The 14,696-nt window shown below is 45.2% G+C and overlaps 1 protein-coding gene across 3 annotated transcripts in view; it reads right to left on the bottom strand.

Annotated features, from left to right (window-relative positions):
- LOC137416907 (formin-like protein 3) overlaps nt 1-14,696 on the bottom strand; it is a 48,605-nt gene that overhangs the window by 11,402 nt on the left and 22,507 nt on the right. For 2 of the 3 annotated variants that reach the window (XM_078781375.1, XM_078781376.1), the window contains one exon: nt 13,569-13,698. In XM_078781375.1, the coding sequence (XP_078637501.1) occupies nt 13,569-13,698 (130 nt within the window). Of the gene's footprint in view, nt 1-12,795; nt 13,699-14,696 lie in introns of those variants that run through there. The other variant, XM_078781374.1, reaches the window with a different exon arrangement.

Below are 14,696 nucleotides of genomic sequence, written 5' to 3' on the forward strand. Positions count from 1 at the left end.
ACTCGCGTCGTGTGAACTTTATTATTCATTATTTCATTTCGACTTTATTTATTTTGTGTCCTTTCCGCCTGGTCAAGGTGGAAAGGTGAGACATCGCCGTTATGGCGAGTGTTCGTGCACGGCAGGAAGGGTTTGAAACCCTAACAAGGAAGCATGCTTTCGTGTGTGTCCCTCCCGAAGGTGTTCCTACCGAGGACATTATCCTAGCTGTAGGGAATGTTATCGGCGATGAAAATGTCCGCGCCGCGTCGCGGATGAACCAAAAGTTTGTTGTTTTCGTGTCGGACGAGAAGTTCGTGCATGATGTTGTTAGTTCCGGTCTGTCATTGAAAGGTGGGCAGTTCGTCATGGTTTCCCCGATGGACACACCGGCGATTAAAGTTATTATTTCAAATGTCGCTCCGTTTATCACAGATGATAAGTTAATGGCTGTTCTGACCCGGTATGGAACTGTTGTTTCCCGAATCTCGATGATTCCCCTGGGATGTCGGGATGAACGAATGAAACATGTTATGAGTTTCCGGAGACAAGTATTCATGGTGCTTCCTGATCGCGGCGACGATACAGGACTAAACATCTCGTTTAAAATTTCGGTAAATGATCGTCAATATCAAATGTACGCTTCGTCAGGCACCTTAACGTGCTTCCTTTGTGGAGCCTTCGGACACGTTAAAAGGTTTTGTCCCAAAGCATCTTGTACGAAGTGCGGCAAATTGGGACACACCAATGTGGGCTGAGTAAAAAAGAAAACGCCCCGACCGTGCTTCCTCATGCCTCGACCGTGCTTCCTCACGCCTCGACCGTGCTTCCTCACGCCTCGACCGTGCTTCCTCACGCCTCGACCGTGCTTCCCCACGCCCTCGACCGTGCTCCCCGACGCTCAAACCGTGCTCCCCGATGCTCAAACCGTGCTTCCTGGCGCCTCAAAACCGTGCTACCTGAAGCCCCGACCGTGCTTCCCGGACGCCCGACTGTGCTTCCTGATGTCCCAACTGTGCTTCCCGAGGTCCCGACTACGCTTCCCGAAGCCCCAACCGTGCTACCTGAAGCCCCAACCGTGCTACCCGAAGCCCCAACCGTGCTTCCCGAAGCCCCGACTGTGCTTCCCAACGCCACGACTGTGCTTCCCGATGCCCCGACCGTGCTTCCCGACGCCCCGGTGCTACCCAAACCCAGTGAGATGGCACTTGGTGATGCTAGTACTGCTGACGAACCCATGAATGAAGAACTTGTCATACTGACCAAAAAACGGAAAGCACCACTAACAAATAGCCCCGATGGTGCGATAAAGAAGGCTGTCTTGGGCAGAGACACTGTCTCTGCAAAAGATGGCAAAACGTTTACAGCAAACGAAAATATCGAACGCCAAAGTGGTAAAGAAGATGTTACTGATTTCCCAAGCTCTGAGAATAAAGCCGACATTGATCCGAACAATGCGGCCATTTTTGAGCCTGAACGCGAAGCCCCACCGGTCCCCCCTCCAGTAGCTGAGCGGACTGGTGACCAAACAAATTGCTCTGTCTCACAAACAGAAATCGTAACCCCGGCTACGCAGAGATCTGCAGCCATTTGCCAAAGCACACATAAAGAAAGTAAGCACCAGTCTGCTCGTGAGTGTGTACCAGAGTACCCAACGAAATCTCAGGAGATGCCTCCAGAGGAGCTCGTGAGAGCTGCAAGTAAGGCCCAAGATCCAGGTGGGACATTATCAGACCTGTCAGAGTCTGAGGACGAGGTGGAAGTGACTGAGCTGTCACAGTCATCAGCATCTCAGTCACAGATACCCCCACAACACATCGTGTCGTTTCTAGCCGAAACGTACAGACAGCGTAACATAGTCATTAAAGACCATTTTGACGATTTGGCTGCATTCATCCACACTGCAAAATCCATAATTAAAACGCCTGAGCAATTTGACCTGAATAAGTCACAATACCACAGGTTAAGAAAATTCATCACACGTGCAGGTGTAGAGTGTTCCCAGCCACAGGCTGATTTCATCAATACAGGATGAAAACTATAAAACTTGCAACCTTAAATATTAACGGTGGTGGTGCTAGACACCTCCGCCAGGTTCAAGTAAAAAACATATTTCAACGGAAAAAGGTGGATGTGATCTTACTTCAAGAAACTCACATCACACCAAATGTGGAACATAACTGGCATCAACTTTTTAAGAGCCAATGCTATTTCAGCAATTTATCAGCTTCATCTGCTGGAATCGGCTTCTTGCTGAAGCCAGGCCTCGTGTGTGAGTCATGCCATTTTCAGGAGGTAATAAATGGTCGGCTTAGCTCTCTCAAACTAGTAAGCCATAACTTCCATTACACCATTTTTAATGTGTATGCGCCAAGTGATAGCGTAGAGCGTAAGTCCTTCTTCACCGCAATGATAAATCACTTAAGATCAGTTGATTTTGATCATTGTGTGTGTGTCGGAGGTGATTTCAATTGCACCTTCGACCCATCGGTTGACAGAAACTCTGCCGAACCCCATCCTGAGTCCCATGTACACTTATCCAATTTTTTTAGCACAATGGGCCTCGTTGATGTTTGGCGGTTGCACCACCCAAGCACATCCCAGTACACCTGGTGTCGATGCGCCAATAGTCGAGTATCCCTGGCAAGGCTTGACAGATGGTACATCAACGTACCCTTTAAAAATACTGCGGTTTCTTCAAATATTTTTCCTTCCGTGTTTTCAGACCATCATATGGTAACCCTAAACCTTTCCTTTCCTCAACCCGCAAGTAGGAGCGCTTATTGGAAGTTTAATGTTAGACTTCTAGAAGATGGTATGTTTAAGGAAGCCTTTCGTGTTTTCTGGGCAAGTCTAGTAGCAAAGAAATCTTCCTTTTCTTCATCCAGCATATGGTGGGATAACATGAAATCTCAAATTCGGGTTTTTTGTCAATGTTTCCAATCACACAGCACAAACGACAAGCACATTACAATGGCCCGGTTGGAATTGGATATTCTACATTTGGAGAATAAATTGGCTCATGAAAACAATGACGCCAATTACCGGTTATTGCTTGTAAAGAAAGCTCTTTTAAGGGAGTTAGTTCAAGAGAAAGCAGCCGGAACATTAATTAGACTTAGAATACAGAATGTAAAGTTATCAGACACCCCAAACAAGTCTTTCTTTCATTTAGAATCCTTAAGCAAGCCATCACGGCTAATCTCTTCTGTTCTGGACTCAAGAGGCAACGTTGTTGTCAACGAGGATGATGTTAGAATAAACATTATTGAATTCTTTACAAAACTTTTTGAGGAGCAGACTGTTTGTAATGATACAATGATGGATTTAACCTCTCACCTCCCCTCCCTAACTGAGGCTCAACGGTTGGAGCTTGACCTACCAATCACCCTCCTTGAGCTAACCTGTGCTCTTGCTGCCATGGATTCAGGGAAAGCTCCGGGTATTGACGGTCTACCTCCCGAATTCTATCTGACATTTTGGGACCTTTTAGGCCCTGAGTTGCTGAATGTTTTGGACACTTCTATACAGACTGGTATAATGCCGCTGAGTCTAAGAAGAGCCGTAGTGTGCTTGCTCCCGAAAACTGAAGATCCCCGACTTTTGGTGAACTGGCGACCGATCTCCCTGCTGTGCACGGACTACAAGCTTTTTTCAAAAGTACTAGCTAATCGACTAAAAAAGGTTATTGGTGATCTAGTACTGCCAGAACAGAGTTACTGTGTTCCTGGAAGATCCATCCATGATAATATTTCTTTAATCAGAGATCTCATTGATGGTAACCGTGTTAAAGAAGACTTTGGAATGATGTCGCTTGATCTTGAAAAGGCATTTGACAGTATCGACCATAAGTTTATGCATCATGTGTTACAGGCATGCGGCCTCGGAGTAAAATTTCGTTCCTACATTTCCTTGCTATACACGGATGTATTTAGCTTAATTAAGATTAATAATGTGCTGGCTCCCCCCATCAAGGTTCGGAGAGGGGTCCGGCAAGGGTGCCCAGTCTCTGGTTTATTGTTTGCTCTTTCTTTAGAGCCTCTTCTCAATCTACTGAGAAAGAAGATTTCTGGAATAGCACTCACTCCCATGAGTGCACCGCTAACCCTATGTGCTTATGCGGATGACGTCTGCATCTTTGTAAAAGATAAGGATGATATTGATATCGTTGTTGAGTGCCTGTCAAAGTTTCACGCTGCCTCCTCTTTAAAAATCAATTGGAACAAGAGCAAGACGTTATGGATACCCTCCCTTTATCGCAACCTTCTTCAGCCTGTACCACAGCCGCCCCCATCCCTCCCCGCAGGGTTGCTGTGGGGAAGTGAGGGAATTAAGTACTTGGGCATATTCCTTGGTTCCCCACAGTATGCTCAAAGAAATTGGGACGGGGTAATTGAGCAAGTGGGAGAAAGATTGAACCGATGGAAAAGGGTTTTACCTCATTTGTCCTTCAAGGGCCGTGTGCTAGTGATCAACAACTTAGTTGCCACAATGTTGTGGCATAGGTTCATCTGCCTGCAACCGCCGGAGGCCCTACTCAAAGCACTCCAGGGCAAACTGGTGGACTTCTTCTGGGGAGGCTACCACTGGCTACGACCCGATGTGATATGTCGCCCCTCGGCTGAGGGTGGCCACAACCTCGTCGACATCAAAGCCCGCCTAATGGCCTTCCGGCTGCGGTCCATTCAACGTCTCCTCTACATGGAACATCTGCCAGGCCGGCTCCCTGCACGCCTTGTACTGCAGCGAGCGGGTAGGCTCGGGTACGGGTTTGAACTCTTTCAAATGAACCTCCAGCATGTCGACATATCGGTTCTCCCTGCTTTTTACCAAAGCCTCTTAAATGCCTGGCAGAGCCTTTCTGTGAGTCGTCAGGCGGACACATATGTAACGAAAATGCTGGCACACGAGCCTTTGTTCTATAACCCTCTCTTTCCCGACATTCCAAAGAGTCGAGATTTTTGCCAACACTTTATAGCAGCTGGTATTGTGAAGGTGCGGCATCTCCGACATGACTCAGGGTATGGTTGGAAATCCGTAAGTGAAATCGCCGACCTGACAGGGATTTGGTCCCATAGGATGATTGCAAAAATTTTGAGGAAAATGATTCAGTTGGGACGGCAACTTGGCCTAACTTGGACTCGAGGTACAGAAGAAGATCTAAATGAGCCGACAGTGCCTAAATTAATTGTTGAACCCATTCAAAACGATTTGCCCCCTGTTAGCGATGGGTCAAAGCTTTTCCAGACAATGGACAGCAAGGGCATCTACAAGATGTGCCTCAAGCTGTTAAATGGGAACCCTTCGTTAAGTGGAGTTACCCGATGGAAAGGATTGTTACCCGGAGGACCCCCCTCCGAACCTATCTGGGAAGCCATGTATAGTGAGCCCACATCCAAAAGAACAGGTGATCTCCAGTGGCGTTTGGCCCACTGGATTGTTCCCTCTAACACGTTTATTAGACATTTTTCTCCTGTATCTGTTTGTTGTCCCTTCTGTACAGTCAATGAGGACTTGTTTCACGCATTCATAGACTGTATCCGATTATTTCCTTTGTTTCATTGGTTGAATTACATTGCACATGAAATGCATGTTACTTTTTCTTTGAGAAGTTTCGTCTTTGGTTTTGCCCCTAAACAGAATCCTGCATCTAAACTGTTTAGTTTCCTAATAGCAACTGCGAAGCTTGCTGTTTATTTAACAAGAAAAGACAAACTATCTGGCAAACCGATAGAGCACTGCAATATCATGTTGTGTTTGAATGCATTAATCTCAGCAAGATTGAAACTGGAATTTACCCTGTCCAACGAGTCCGGAAATTTTCATAACTTTGTTGATACTTGGTGTGTTGGTGGGTTTTGTGAGGTTAAAGAAAATGAATTTAGAATACTGTTGTGAGACACTGATTGTTTTTTATTTGATGATCATTGGGTGCTTCTTCTTTTTCTTTTTTTCTTTTTGTTGGCATTATTGATTTTATTGCAAAACGTGTATATGGGTGTTGAGCTGTGAGTACGGTGCTGTGTTGGTGGTCTTTCCTATCCTCCTTTCACTCCATTTGTGTCCTTGTACGAGTTTGTGAAGTTTCTCCGTGTTTCCCTTCTGCTTTTGAGACGAGAGAGGGAGAGAGAGACAGCACGGTAACGGTTAGCCACCTGTATTAATTTATAACGTGGGTTGGTTATATCGTGCCGATTATTTATTTATTTATTTATTTAACTAATTTTGATTTGTTTGGTTAGTTTATTGCATTGTTACTGTTTAGTTTGTTTAGTTGATTGCCGATAAATGGCTAATAGGAATAGTCAAAGGACTGCTGATCGTGTTAGTGATGAGGTGTTATCGCGTAAGCACGGGCTGTGCCTTGTTCCGCCGGAAGACGTGCAAATGGACGATGTTCTACTTGCAATCGGGGATTTGATCGGGGTAAATAACATTCGTGCTGCGTCTCGAATGAACCACAAAGTGGTGGTTTTCGTGTCACAAGTTAGCCTTGCAGACATCGTGGTGCAAAACGGGTTAACGTTGGGGAACGACCAATTTGTTCCGGTATCGTCCATGGACACGCCGGCGGTTAAAGTTATTTTAAGTAACGTTCCGCCCTTTCTGAGGAATGAAGAAATCCTACGTAAATTAGGGGAGCATGGGACTGTCGTCTCTCGAATTATCACGGTCCCCCTGCGAACCAGGAACGGAAGGCTGAAGCATGTAGAGTCGTTTAGACGTTTTTGTTTCGTCGTACTAAAGGATGAGGCAAAACAGCTGAACATATCTATAAATTTTAAAATAGGAGATCATGATTACCGGATCTTTGCAGCTACTGAGACCTTGATTTGCTATACATGTGGGGCATACGGACACACTCGGCAGTATTGTCCTGATGTGAGGAAGAGTTATGCCACAGCAGCTGGGGCAGCCCCCCCTGTAAACGACTTGAACGACCCTGTAGATGAGCCAGGTGTCGAAAAAAGGTCAACACCGGAATACGAGGGTGCGGGTGACAGTGGTGCTGGTGGAGAAGCCCATACGGTAGTGGAGCAACCATATGTGGAGGAGAGGCTGCAACCTCAAGAACAAAGGGACTTCGAGGAGGTGAAGCTGATGGAGACCGAGTCGAGGAGAAACTTGAAACGCTCTCTTGCGAGCGATGAGAATGGAGGAAAAGGAAACAAAATGGTTCTCGTGCAGGAAGATGGTAATACAGACCAACCTGATGACCATGAGCAAAATGGTAATGCAATAGGTAGAGATGCGAATCTGCCCATTTCACAGGATGAAGAGAATCGAAGCATTACCGAGCGTGTCACCGTGTGTGATGGTGGACACCCTGCACCATGCGACGAGCAGTTAAGGACCCTCATCTCAACGGAAGATGATGAGAAAGAGATTGATAAGTCGGTGGCAGACAACAACGATGGGGTAGTTGGTGCCATGCAGACGCAACAAAAATACCATGGTGACAATGACACAGATGAGGTGCCAGTACCTGACACACCACTGGGTGAGAGTGGGGTCGAGGCTGATGAGGAAGGATGCAGTCTTGCTGCCCTGAGTGAGTCTCAGAAGGAGCAGGTGAGGCAAGCAGAGGTGACAAAAGGGAAGGTCATTGATTTCTTAAACGAAACGTTTAGACAACGTCACGTTGTAATTAGAGATCATTTCCCTGATGTTCAAGCTTTCATCAAGGTTTCGAAACCTCTTTTACAGAAAAATGACCCCATGCTCTCAGAGCCTCAATTTCAACGTCTTCGTAAAGCAGTAACAAAGGCGAACAAGGAATTGCAGGCGGACGGTGAGCTACCACCTTAGAATGACAACGCGAGAAATACATATTGCCTCCCTGAACATCAATGGGGGAAGTGCCCCCTTACGGAAAATTCAAGCAATCCAGGCAATGGAGAGGGTAAAAGCAGATGTCATTCTATTGCAAGAGACCCATGCCACAAACAATTTGGCAGCTGAATGGTGTAAACTTTTTAAAGGGCAATGGTGGCTGAGTGGGGTTTCCACACCCAAGGCTGGTGTTGCCATCGCCTTAAGTCCCAGGCTTCCCACTCAGAGTGTTATTTATATGGAGGTCTATAAGGCACATTTGATAGCGGTGGAGTTCTACTGCAATACACAAAAGCTTATTAGAGTAAATGTGTATGCACCAAGTGAACCTATAGAAAGAAGAACATTCTTTTCCACATTGCGGGACTTTGTAGAGGGACTGGATCCAGCTGCTCTCACCTGTATCGCAGGGGACTTTAACTGTACAATTGATCCTTCAGTTGACAGGAATGGACATGAACCCCACGGCGCTTCTGCAAAGGTGTTAGCGAGCCTCATCAAGAACTATTGTTTTGAGGATGTGTGGAGGTTGCAGCATCCAACTTCACGGGCCTACACATGGTGCAGATGTCATGATGGCGTCATATCAAGGGCAAGGCTGGACAGGATCTATATCAATAAGCCAATGCTGAATGTGGTGTCCACTACCCAAATACTCCCAACAGGGTTTTCAGATCATAATTTAGTGGCAATGTCCTTTAAATTACCCCTGACATCAGGAGGTAGCGCATACTGGTCACTCAATACTCGGTTGTTAAGTGATAAGAAATTTAAAGATGCCTTCCGAACCGTGTGGGGGAAAATCCGGTCCTCTAAGCTTGAGCATGCCAACCTTCGCATATGGTGGGACCTTGCAAAGTGTCAAGTTAAAACGTTTTGTCAACAGTATAGTCTGTTTACTACTAAAATGCAAAGTCTCTCAATTGACTCATTAAAGGCCGAAATTGCAGAATTGGAACAGAATCGTAATGGGGCTGGGAAAGATTTTGGATATGATCAGTTACTATGGACAAAAAGGTCATTACTGACCGAAATGGTGAGGCAGCGGGCAATGGGTACCTTGGTGCGTATGAGGATGAGTTACTTGACTTTGGATATGCCAAATAAGGACTTCTTTAGCTTGGAGAATTCGGTGAAAAACTCGCAGCAAATTCATAAGCTCTGTACTGCTAATGGGTCAACGGTTACCTCCCAACTGGAGATTAAAGCGGCCTTGAAAGCATTTTACTCTGACCTGTATTCTGCCCAGAGTATCAACAGTGAGGCGATACAGGAGCTGATTGCTGGGCTCCCAGAAGTCGAGGAGGACAAGCAGCACACACTGGAATCGTCAATTTCACCTGATGAACTTGAAGCAGCCATGCGAGGCTTGAAAGATGGTAAAGCCTCGGGGATTGACGGGCTGCCTGGAGAGTTTTATAAGACATTTTGGAATCTTGTGGGACCGGATCTGCTTGAAGTCCTTGACGAAAGCCTTCGTGCTGGAGAACTTCCTCTGTCCTGTAGAAGGGCGGTCGTATGCCTTTTGCCGAAGCCTGGGAACATTCAACTCATTGAGAACTGGCGACCTGTTTCCTTACTGTGTACTGACTACAAAATCTTGTCTAAAGTATTAGCGAATCGGCTGAAAGAGGTGATCAGCTCTGTCATACAGCCGGATCAAACCTACTGTGTTCCTGGACGGTCCATGCATGATAACCTGTTTCTGGTAAGAGATATTATTTCCTGTAAAAAGTATGTGCCTGCCAGTTTTGGGTTATTGTTTCTGGATCAAACAAAGGCTTTTGATCGTGTTGATCATGCATACTTGTTTTCGGTTCTTAAGGGGATGGGTTTTGGTGAAACCTTCACAGCATATGTTAAACTGTTATATACAAACACTTTCTGTATGTTGAAAGTAAATAATAACTTATGCTCCCCCTTTCCCTTTCGACGGGGTATCCGCCAAGGCTGTCCTCTCTCGGGACTGTTGTACACAATTGCCCTTGAACCACTTTTGGCATCCTTCAGGAAACGATTGCCTCAGGATATGGGGGTAGAGGGGTTAAAATTTGTCGTAACAGCTTATGCTGATGATGTTTGTGTTTTACTTAAAGGCCCGGGCAGTGTAGCTGCAGTACAGCAGTGCTTAAAAGACTTCTCTGCAGCCTCTTCTGGTGAAGTAAACTGGAGTAAAAGTGTAGCCTTGTGGTGTAGTTCAGGTAACCCCTCAGTCATATCACCACCATCACTCCCACAAAATCTGGTATGGAAAACAGACGGGGTCAAATATCTTGGAGTTTATCTTGGAAACCATGAAATGGAAATGAGGAATTGGGAAGGTGTGGAACAAATCGCATATCGTTTAAAATCATGGAAAGGACTACTGCAGTCTCTTTCATACAGAGGCCGCGCTCTTGTTATTAATAACCTGATTGCAGCGAGATTGTGGCATAAAGTCATTACCCTGCAGCCACCCAAGGAGCTGATCCCTGCCATCCAGAGGAAGTTGATAGACTTTTTTTGGAGCGGCTACCACTGGCTGCGGCCCAGTATACTGTACCACCCTCGGAAGGAGGGGGGCCAAGGAGTCATTGATGTCTCTGGGCGGCTTATGGCTTTTCGCCTGCAGTCTGTGCAGAGACTACTGTATGCGGAGGAGCTGCCCTGGCGCCCATTTGCACATTTTCTATTACAACAGGCTGGTGGAATGAACTATGATCGGCACCTTCTCTTGGTGGACCTTGATTGTGTCAGCAGTGCTTCACTTCCCGCTTTTTATCGGAGTTTGCTGGAGGCATGGAAAGGCCTTGAGGTTAAACGTTGTCTTGAGGCATATAATTGTCGTAATTTCCTCCAAGAGCCTCTGTTCTATAACAGCTTTTTCCCATGTATTCCTCGTAGCCATGCTTTAATTCAAAAATTCATTAAAGGAGGCGTAAGCAAAGTGAGTGATCTAAGGGATGCATCTGGAACCAAGTGGAGGTCTGCTGGGGTGGTGGCGACAGGTGTTTGTGTAGCATCTGTTCGAGTTGTTCAACAAATCAAACAGGTAGTCGTAAAAAAATTCAGGCAGCTAAACATTGGCTGGGAAGGTGCCGGAATTGTCGAAGATTTTCGACTATCTTTCCCCGAAATCAAGGTGCTGCCCTCTGTCCAGTCCAATGATGATGGGTTTCCCTCCCCCTTTCACTTAGTAACTAAGGCTGGTGTCCTTAAACTCGTGAGGGGGAAAGAAGTCTCATCCCTGTCTGGAGCGATGCGTGTGGCCTTGTGGTCAGAACGGTTAGGGCCGGGGTTTCCCTCTACTCCACTGTGGCATAATATGTTTGTTCCACCCATCTATGGGTTCTTAGCGGATATCCAATGGAGGCTAACACATTGGGCTCTCCCCTCAAACACTTTTATCCACCATCTTAATGCCTCAGTGCCTGTAAATTGTCCCTTCTGCGAACAGGAGGAGGATCTTTTTCATGCATATGTCCAGTGCAGGAGGTTAGCACCTCTATTTTCTGTGATTGCACACCTTTCTTATAAATTATCCTTCACTTTTACCTTGCATATGTTTATTTTTGGTGTACCCTTTACCTCCTCTTGTAAAAATGCTGGTGCCTTGATGAATTTCCTGATTGCCATTGCAAAATATGCAATTTATAAGTCAAGGAAAATTAAGATTGATAAATGTTATGGTGATGACGTCATTCCAATATTTAAAGGGCTGGTGTCAGCAAGATTAAGGCTGGAATTTGATCACCATATGAGTAACGAGAATGTTGAACTTTTTGAATGGAAATGGTGCACTCACGAGGCCTTGTGTGTGGTTCAGGACTCGAAACTCGTCATGACGTTTTAAGAATTGCATCAAGAGTGTGATGCTTTGGTGTTGTTGTACCTTTTTTTTCTCTGCCCCTGCTTGTAAATACCCTTGCGGTATAGGTTGACATCCTTGTGCATTTTGTGGAAATAAACGGTATTCATTCTCATTCTCTCTCTCTCTCTCTCTCTCTCTCTCTCCGAATGAAAATGTCAAACTCTGAGTGCAAATGGTGTATTAATGAAGCATTATGTGTTGTAAATGAATCGAATTTGTACTTTTCTTTTTAACATTAAGAACTGTTGTTTTTATTTTTATTTTTCTCTCCTGTAAAAATGTAACTTGACCTGGTGTATTTTTTTGTGAAATAAATGGTGTTGCAAATTCAAATTCTCTGTCTCTGTCTCTGTCTCTGTCTCTGTCTCTGTCTCTGTCTCTGTCTCTGTCTCTGTCTCTGTCTCTGTCTCTGTCTCTGTCTCTGTCTCTGTCTCTGTCTCTGTCTCTGTCTCTGTCTCTCTCTCTCTCTCTCTCTCTCTCTCTCTCTCTCTCTCTCTCTCTCTCTCTCTCTCTCTCTCTCTCTCTCTCTCTCTCTCTCTCTCTCTCTCTCTCTCTCTCTCTCTCTCTCTCTCCTAATCGTCTGCTTTGGACGCAAGGAGCTCAACAAAGACATTGCCGCAAACCGTCTTTTCAGGGCAACCCCACGGATACGCACCTCTTTCGAGTTTCCTCCCCGCACCTCACCCGCACCTCCCCCCACCACTCGCACCTGAGACACTGACCAGAATTCCTCCTTTCTAACCCCTCCCTCAGCGAATGGGCAACACGGAATCGTCGGCCCGTGCACGGTGAGCGAGGTCGCAACAACCTTGCACCGCTCTATATCTCTCTCGATTTATCAACCCTTCCGCGAATGATTCTGAATGGGCACTTTTTAAATTTGTTTAAACAGGTAAGTGTATAAGTTAGATAGATTGGTGGATCTCTGCTCTTTGCCTCCTTTTTGCTTGTACATTTTAATTGCTTGCACCTTAAATTTATTGCACATGGCCCTGTATACATTTTTGCTTCCGTTTTTGATTGCTTGTACCAATTTTTGATTCGTTGTACTTTAAATTGCTTTGAACTGCACCATCTGCTCCCCTCAGCCCCGCATTCGCATTGTAAATAACCCCCCTATTGTTGAACTGCTCTTCCGATCTGTCTGTGCGTGTCCTTTCTTGCATTCATCGAGCACAGTCCACATATATTGTTAACCTGCAAGGTTTTAATTGCCCAACTAATTGGCTCCAGTCGAAATCTGGTGTGCAATTGCAGTTTTGCTCGACTGCGTCCAATTAAGATCTGAAAATAAGAAAAGATCAGTGTATAATCGAAGGTATGTTCCATGGCTATAAAACCACATGACCCCCCCAGGTAAACGGTAATTAGACAGTGGACCCTGGGCCACGTGGTCAACTAATTGGCGTTCGTGGTTGATTGGCAACCCGCTAGAGCGTGGAGTTATCCATACTTGGTGGCCTCAGATCCGGTAGTCCATGAGGAACCGAGGCAACCCTCCTTGTAGTAGATACCGAAACCCATGGCTGTAATAATATTATTCCATCTCCAGTCTCTATGGTGGAGCAGTTCAGTGATGGAGTGGTGGGGTGGGATCCTCACAAGTGGTCAGTGATAAATATCTAAATACTTATAACAGAACGGCAACCTGGATCTCCCATCTCAAATGTTCAAGACATATTGTGAGCACACCATGCTCTGTTACAAGGTTAAAAGTCTCAAACTTATTTCAAAAACAACATTTTCTGAATCTGAAATGATATAGCAGGGATGTATGGGAATGATGAAACACCTTTCCTTTTGTGAAAGATTTTCTTTTTCATTGACACAAAGGAAGAAATAAAATATGGGGAGCAAGATGGGACGAGTTCCACGAGTGTGCACGGATTAGTTGACTGAGAGTTACCTTTGCCAGCTTTCTCCAGGAAGCAAAAGTCATCGTGGAAGTTGTTGATCTCAGGAAACCTGTTTTTAACCACTTTCTCCAGGTAATGCATCAGGGTTTGCTTGCGGTCCGTGGTTTTTGTCTGTGAAAGCTGTCAAGAAAAAGCCCAATATTTATCAGACATTTCTGCTTTTGATGAAATACTTAAGGCTAAAATTGTCCACATATATTATATGGAAACGCGTCACAGTATAAACAGGATATGCATCATTATATACTCTCTTCCCTTCCCCATGGGAGTGCTACTTGGCTGTCTGACCAGTGCAGCAAGAGCATATTAAGGGCTGTAATGTAACCATGGGGAAAACGAGTTTCTTTTGGTGGCAACGATATTTTTCAAATGTACGTAAGTGTATATGTGCCACATCATAACTTTGTTTTTGTTCACCACCTGACCTGACCCCCAAAGCATGAGGAAGAGTCAAAAGGTCACATCCCCTCCCATCCCTGAGGTATGATGGAATGGTCCTTTGCTAGTGAAACTTGGCAGTGGGGTGAGATTTCTAATTCCATTGAAATAGAAGCCGTGTTTTTGGCTCAGAGACCATGATTCAGGAGCACTTTTTTTCTACTCATATTTATCAGGCAGACTCACAAAACTGAGCACCAAGCTGTAGTGTCAAAGGTTGAGTCACAAAAAAAAAGGCAGCAGCAACTAACTTTTTTTTTATAGTCTTGCACAAAAGCAAGGCTCAAGTCAGATGTTTCAACCACCGAGTGGCATTTGTCACGGAACATGACAAAGACAACTCACTTGGTGGTTGAAACCTGGACCTGAGTCTCACAGTCGTGGCCAAAAATATTGGCACCCTTGCACTTTTTTTTCAAATAATGCACCATTTCTTACAGAAAATTGTTGAAATTAAAAAAGAACTTTTGCATCCACATATATGTATTTCTTTGGTTTGCAGTGGAACAAAACAAAAGAAGCTGAAAAATTAATAAATCTTAGCTTATTCCACACAAATCCTAAAATGGCCCGGACAATATTATTGGCACCTTTTAGAAGTAGTTCGAAATAATTAGATGTCAAGCAGGTGATTCTCCGTTACTTTGGAATTGAACTCACCGATGGTGAGTTACAGGTGC

Source organism: Myxine glutinosa, chromosome 7 (assembly GCF_964187855.1).
Source record: "Myxine glutinosa chromosome 7, kmMyxGlut1.1, whole genome shotgun sequence".
NCBI classification, from domain to species: domain Eukaryota; kingdom Metazoa; phylum Chordata; class Myxini; order Myxiniformes; family Myxinidae; genus Myxine; species Myxine glutinosa.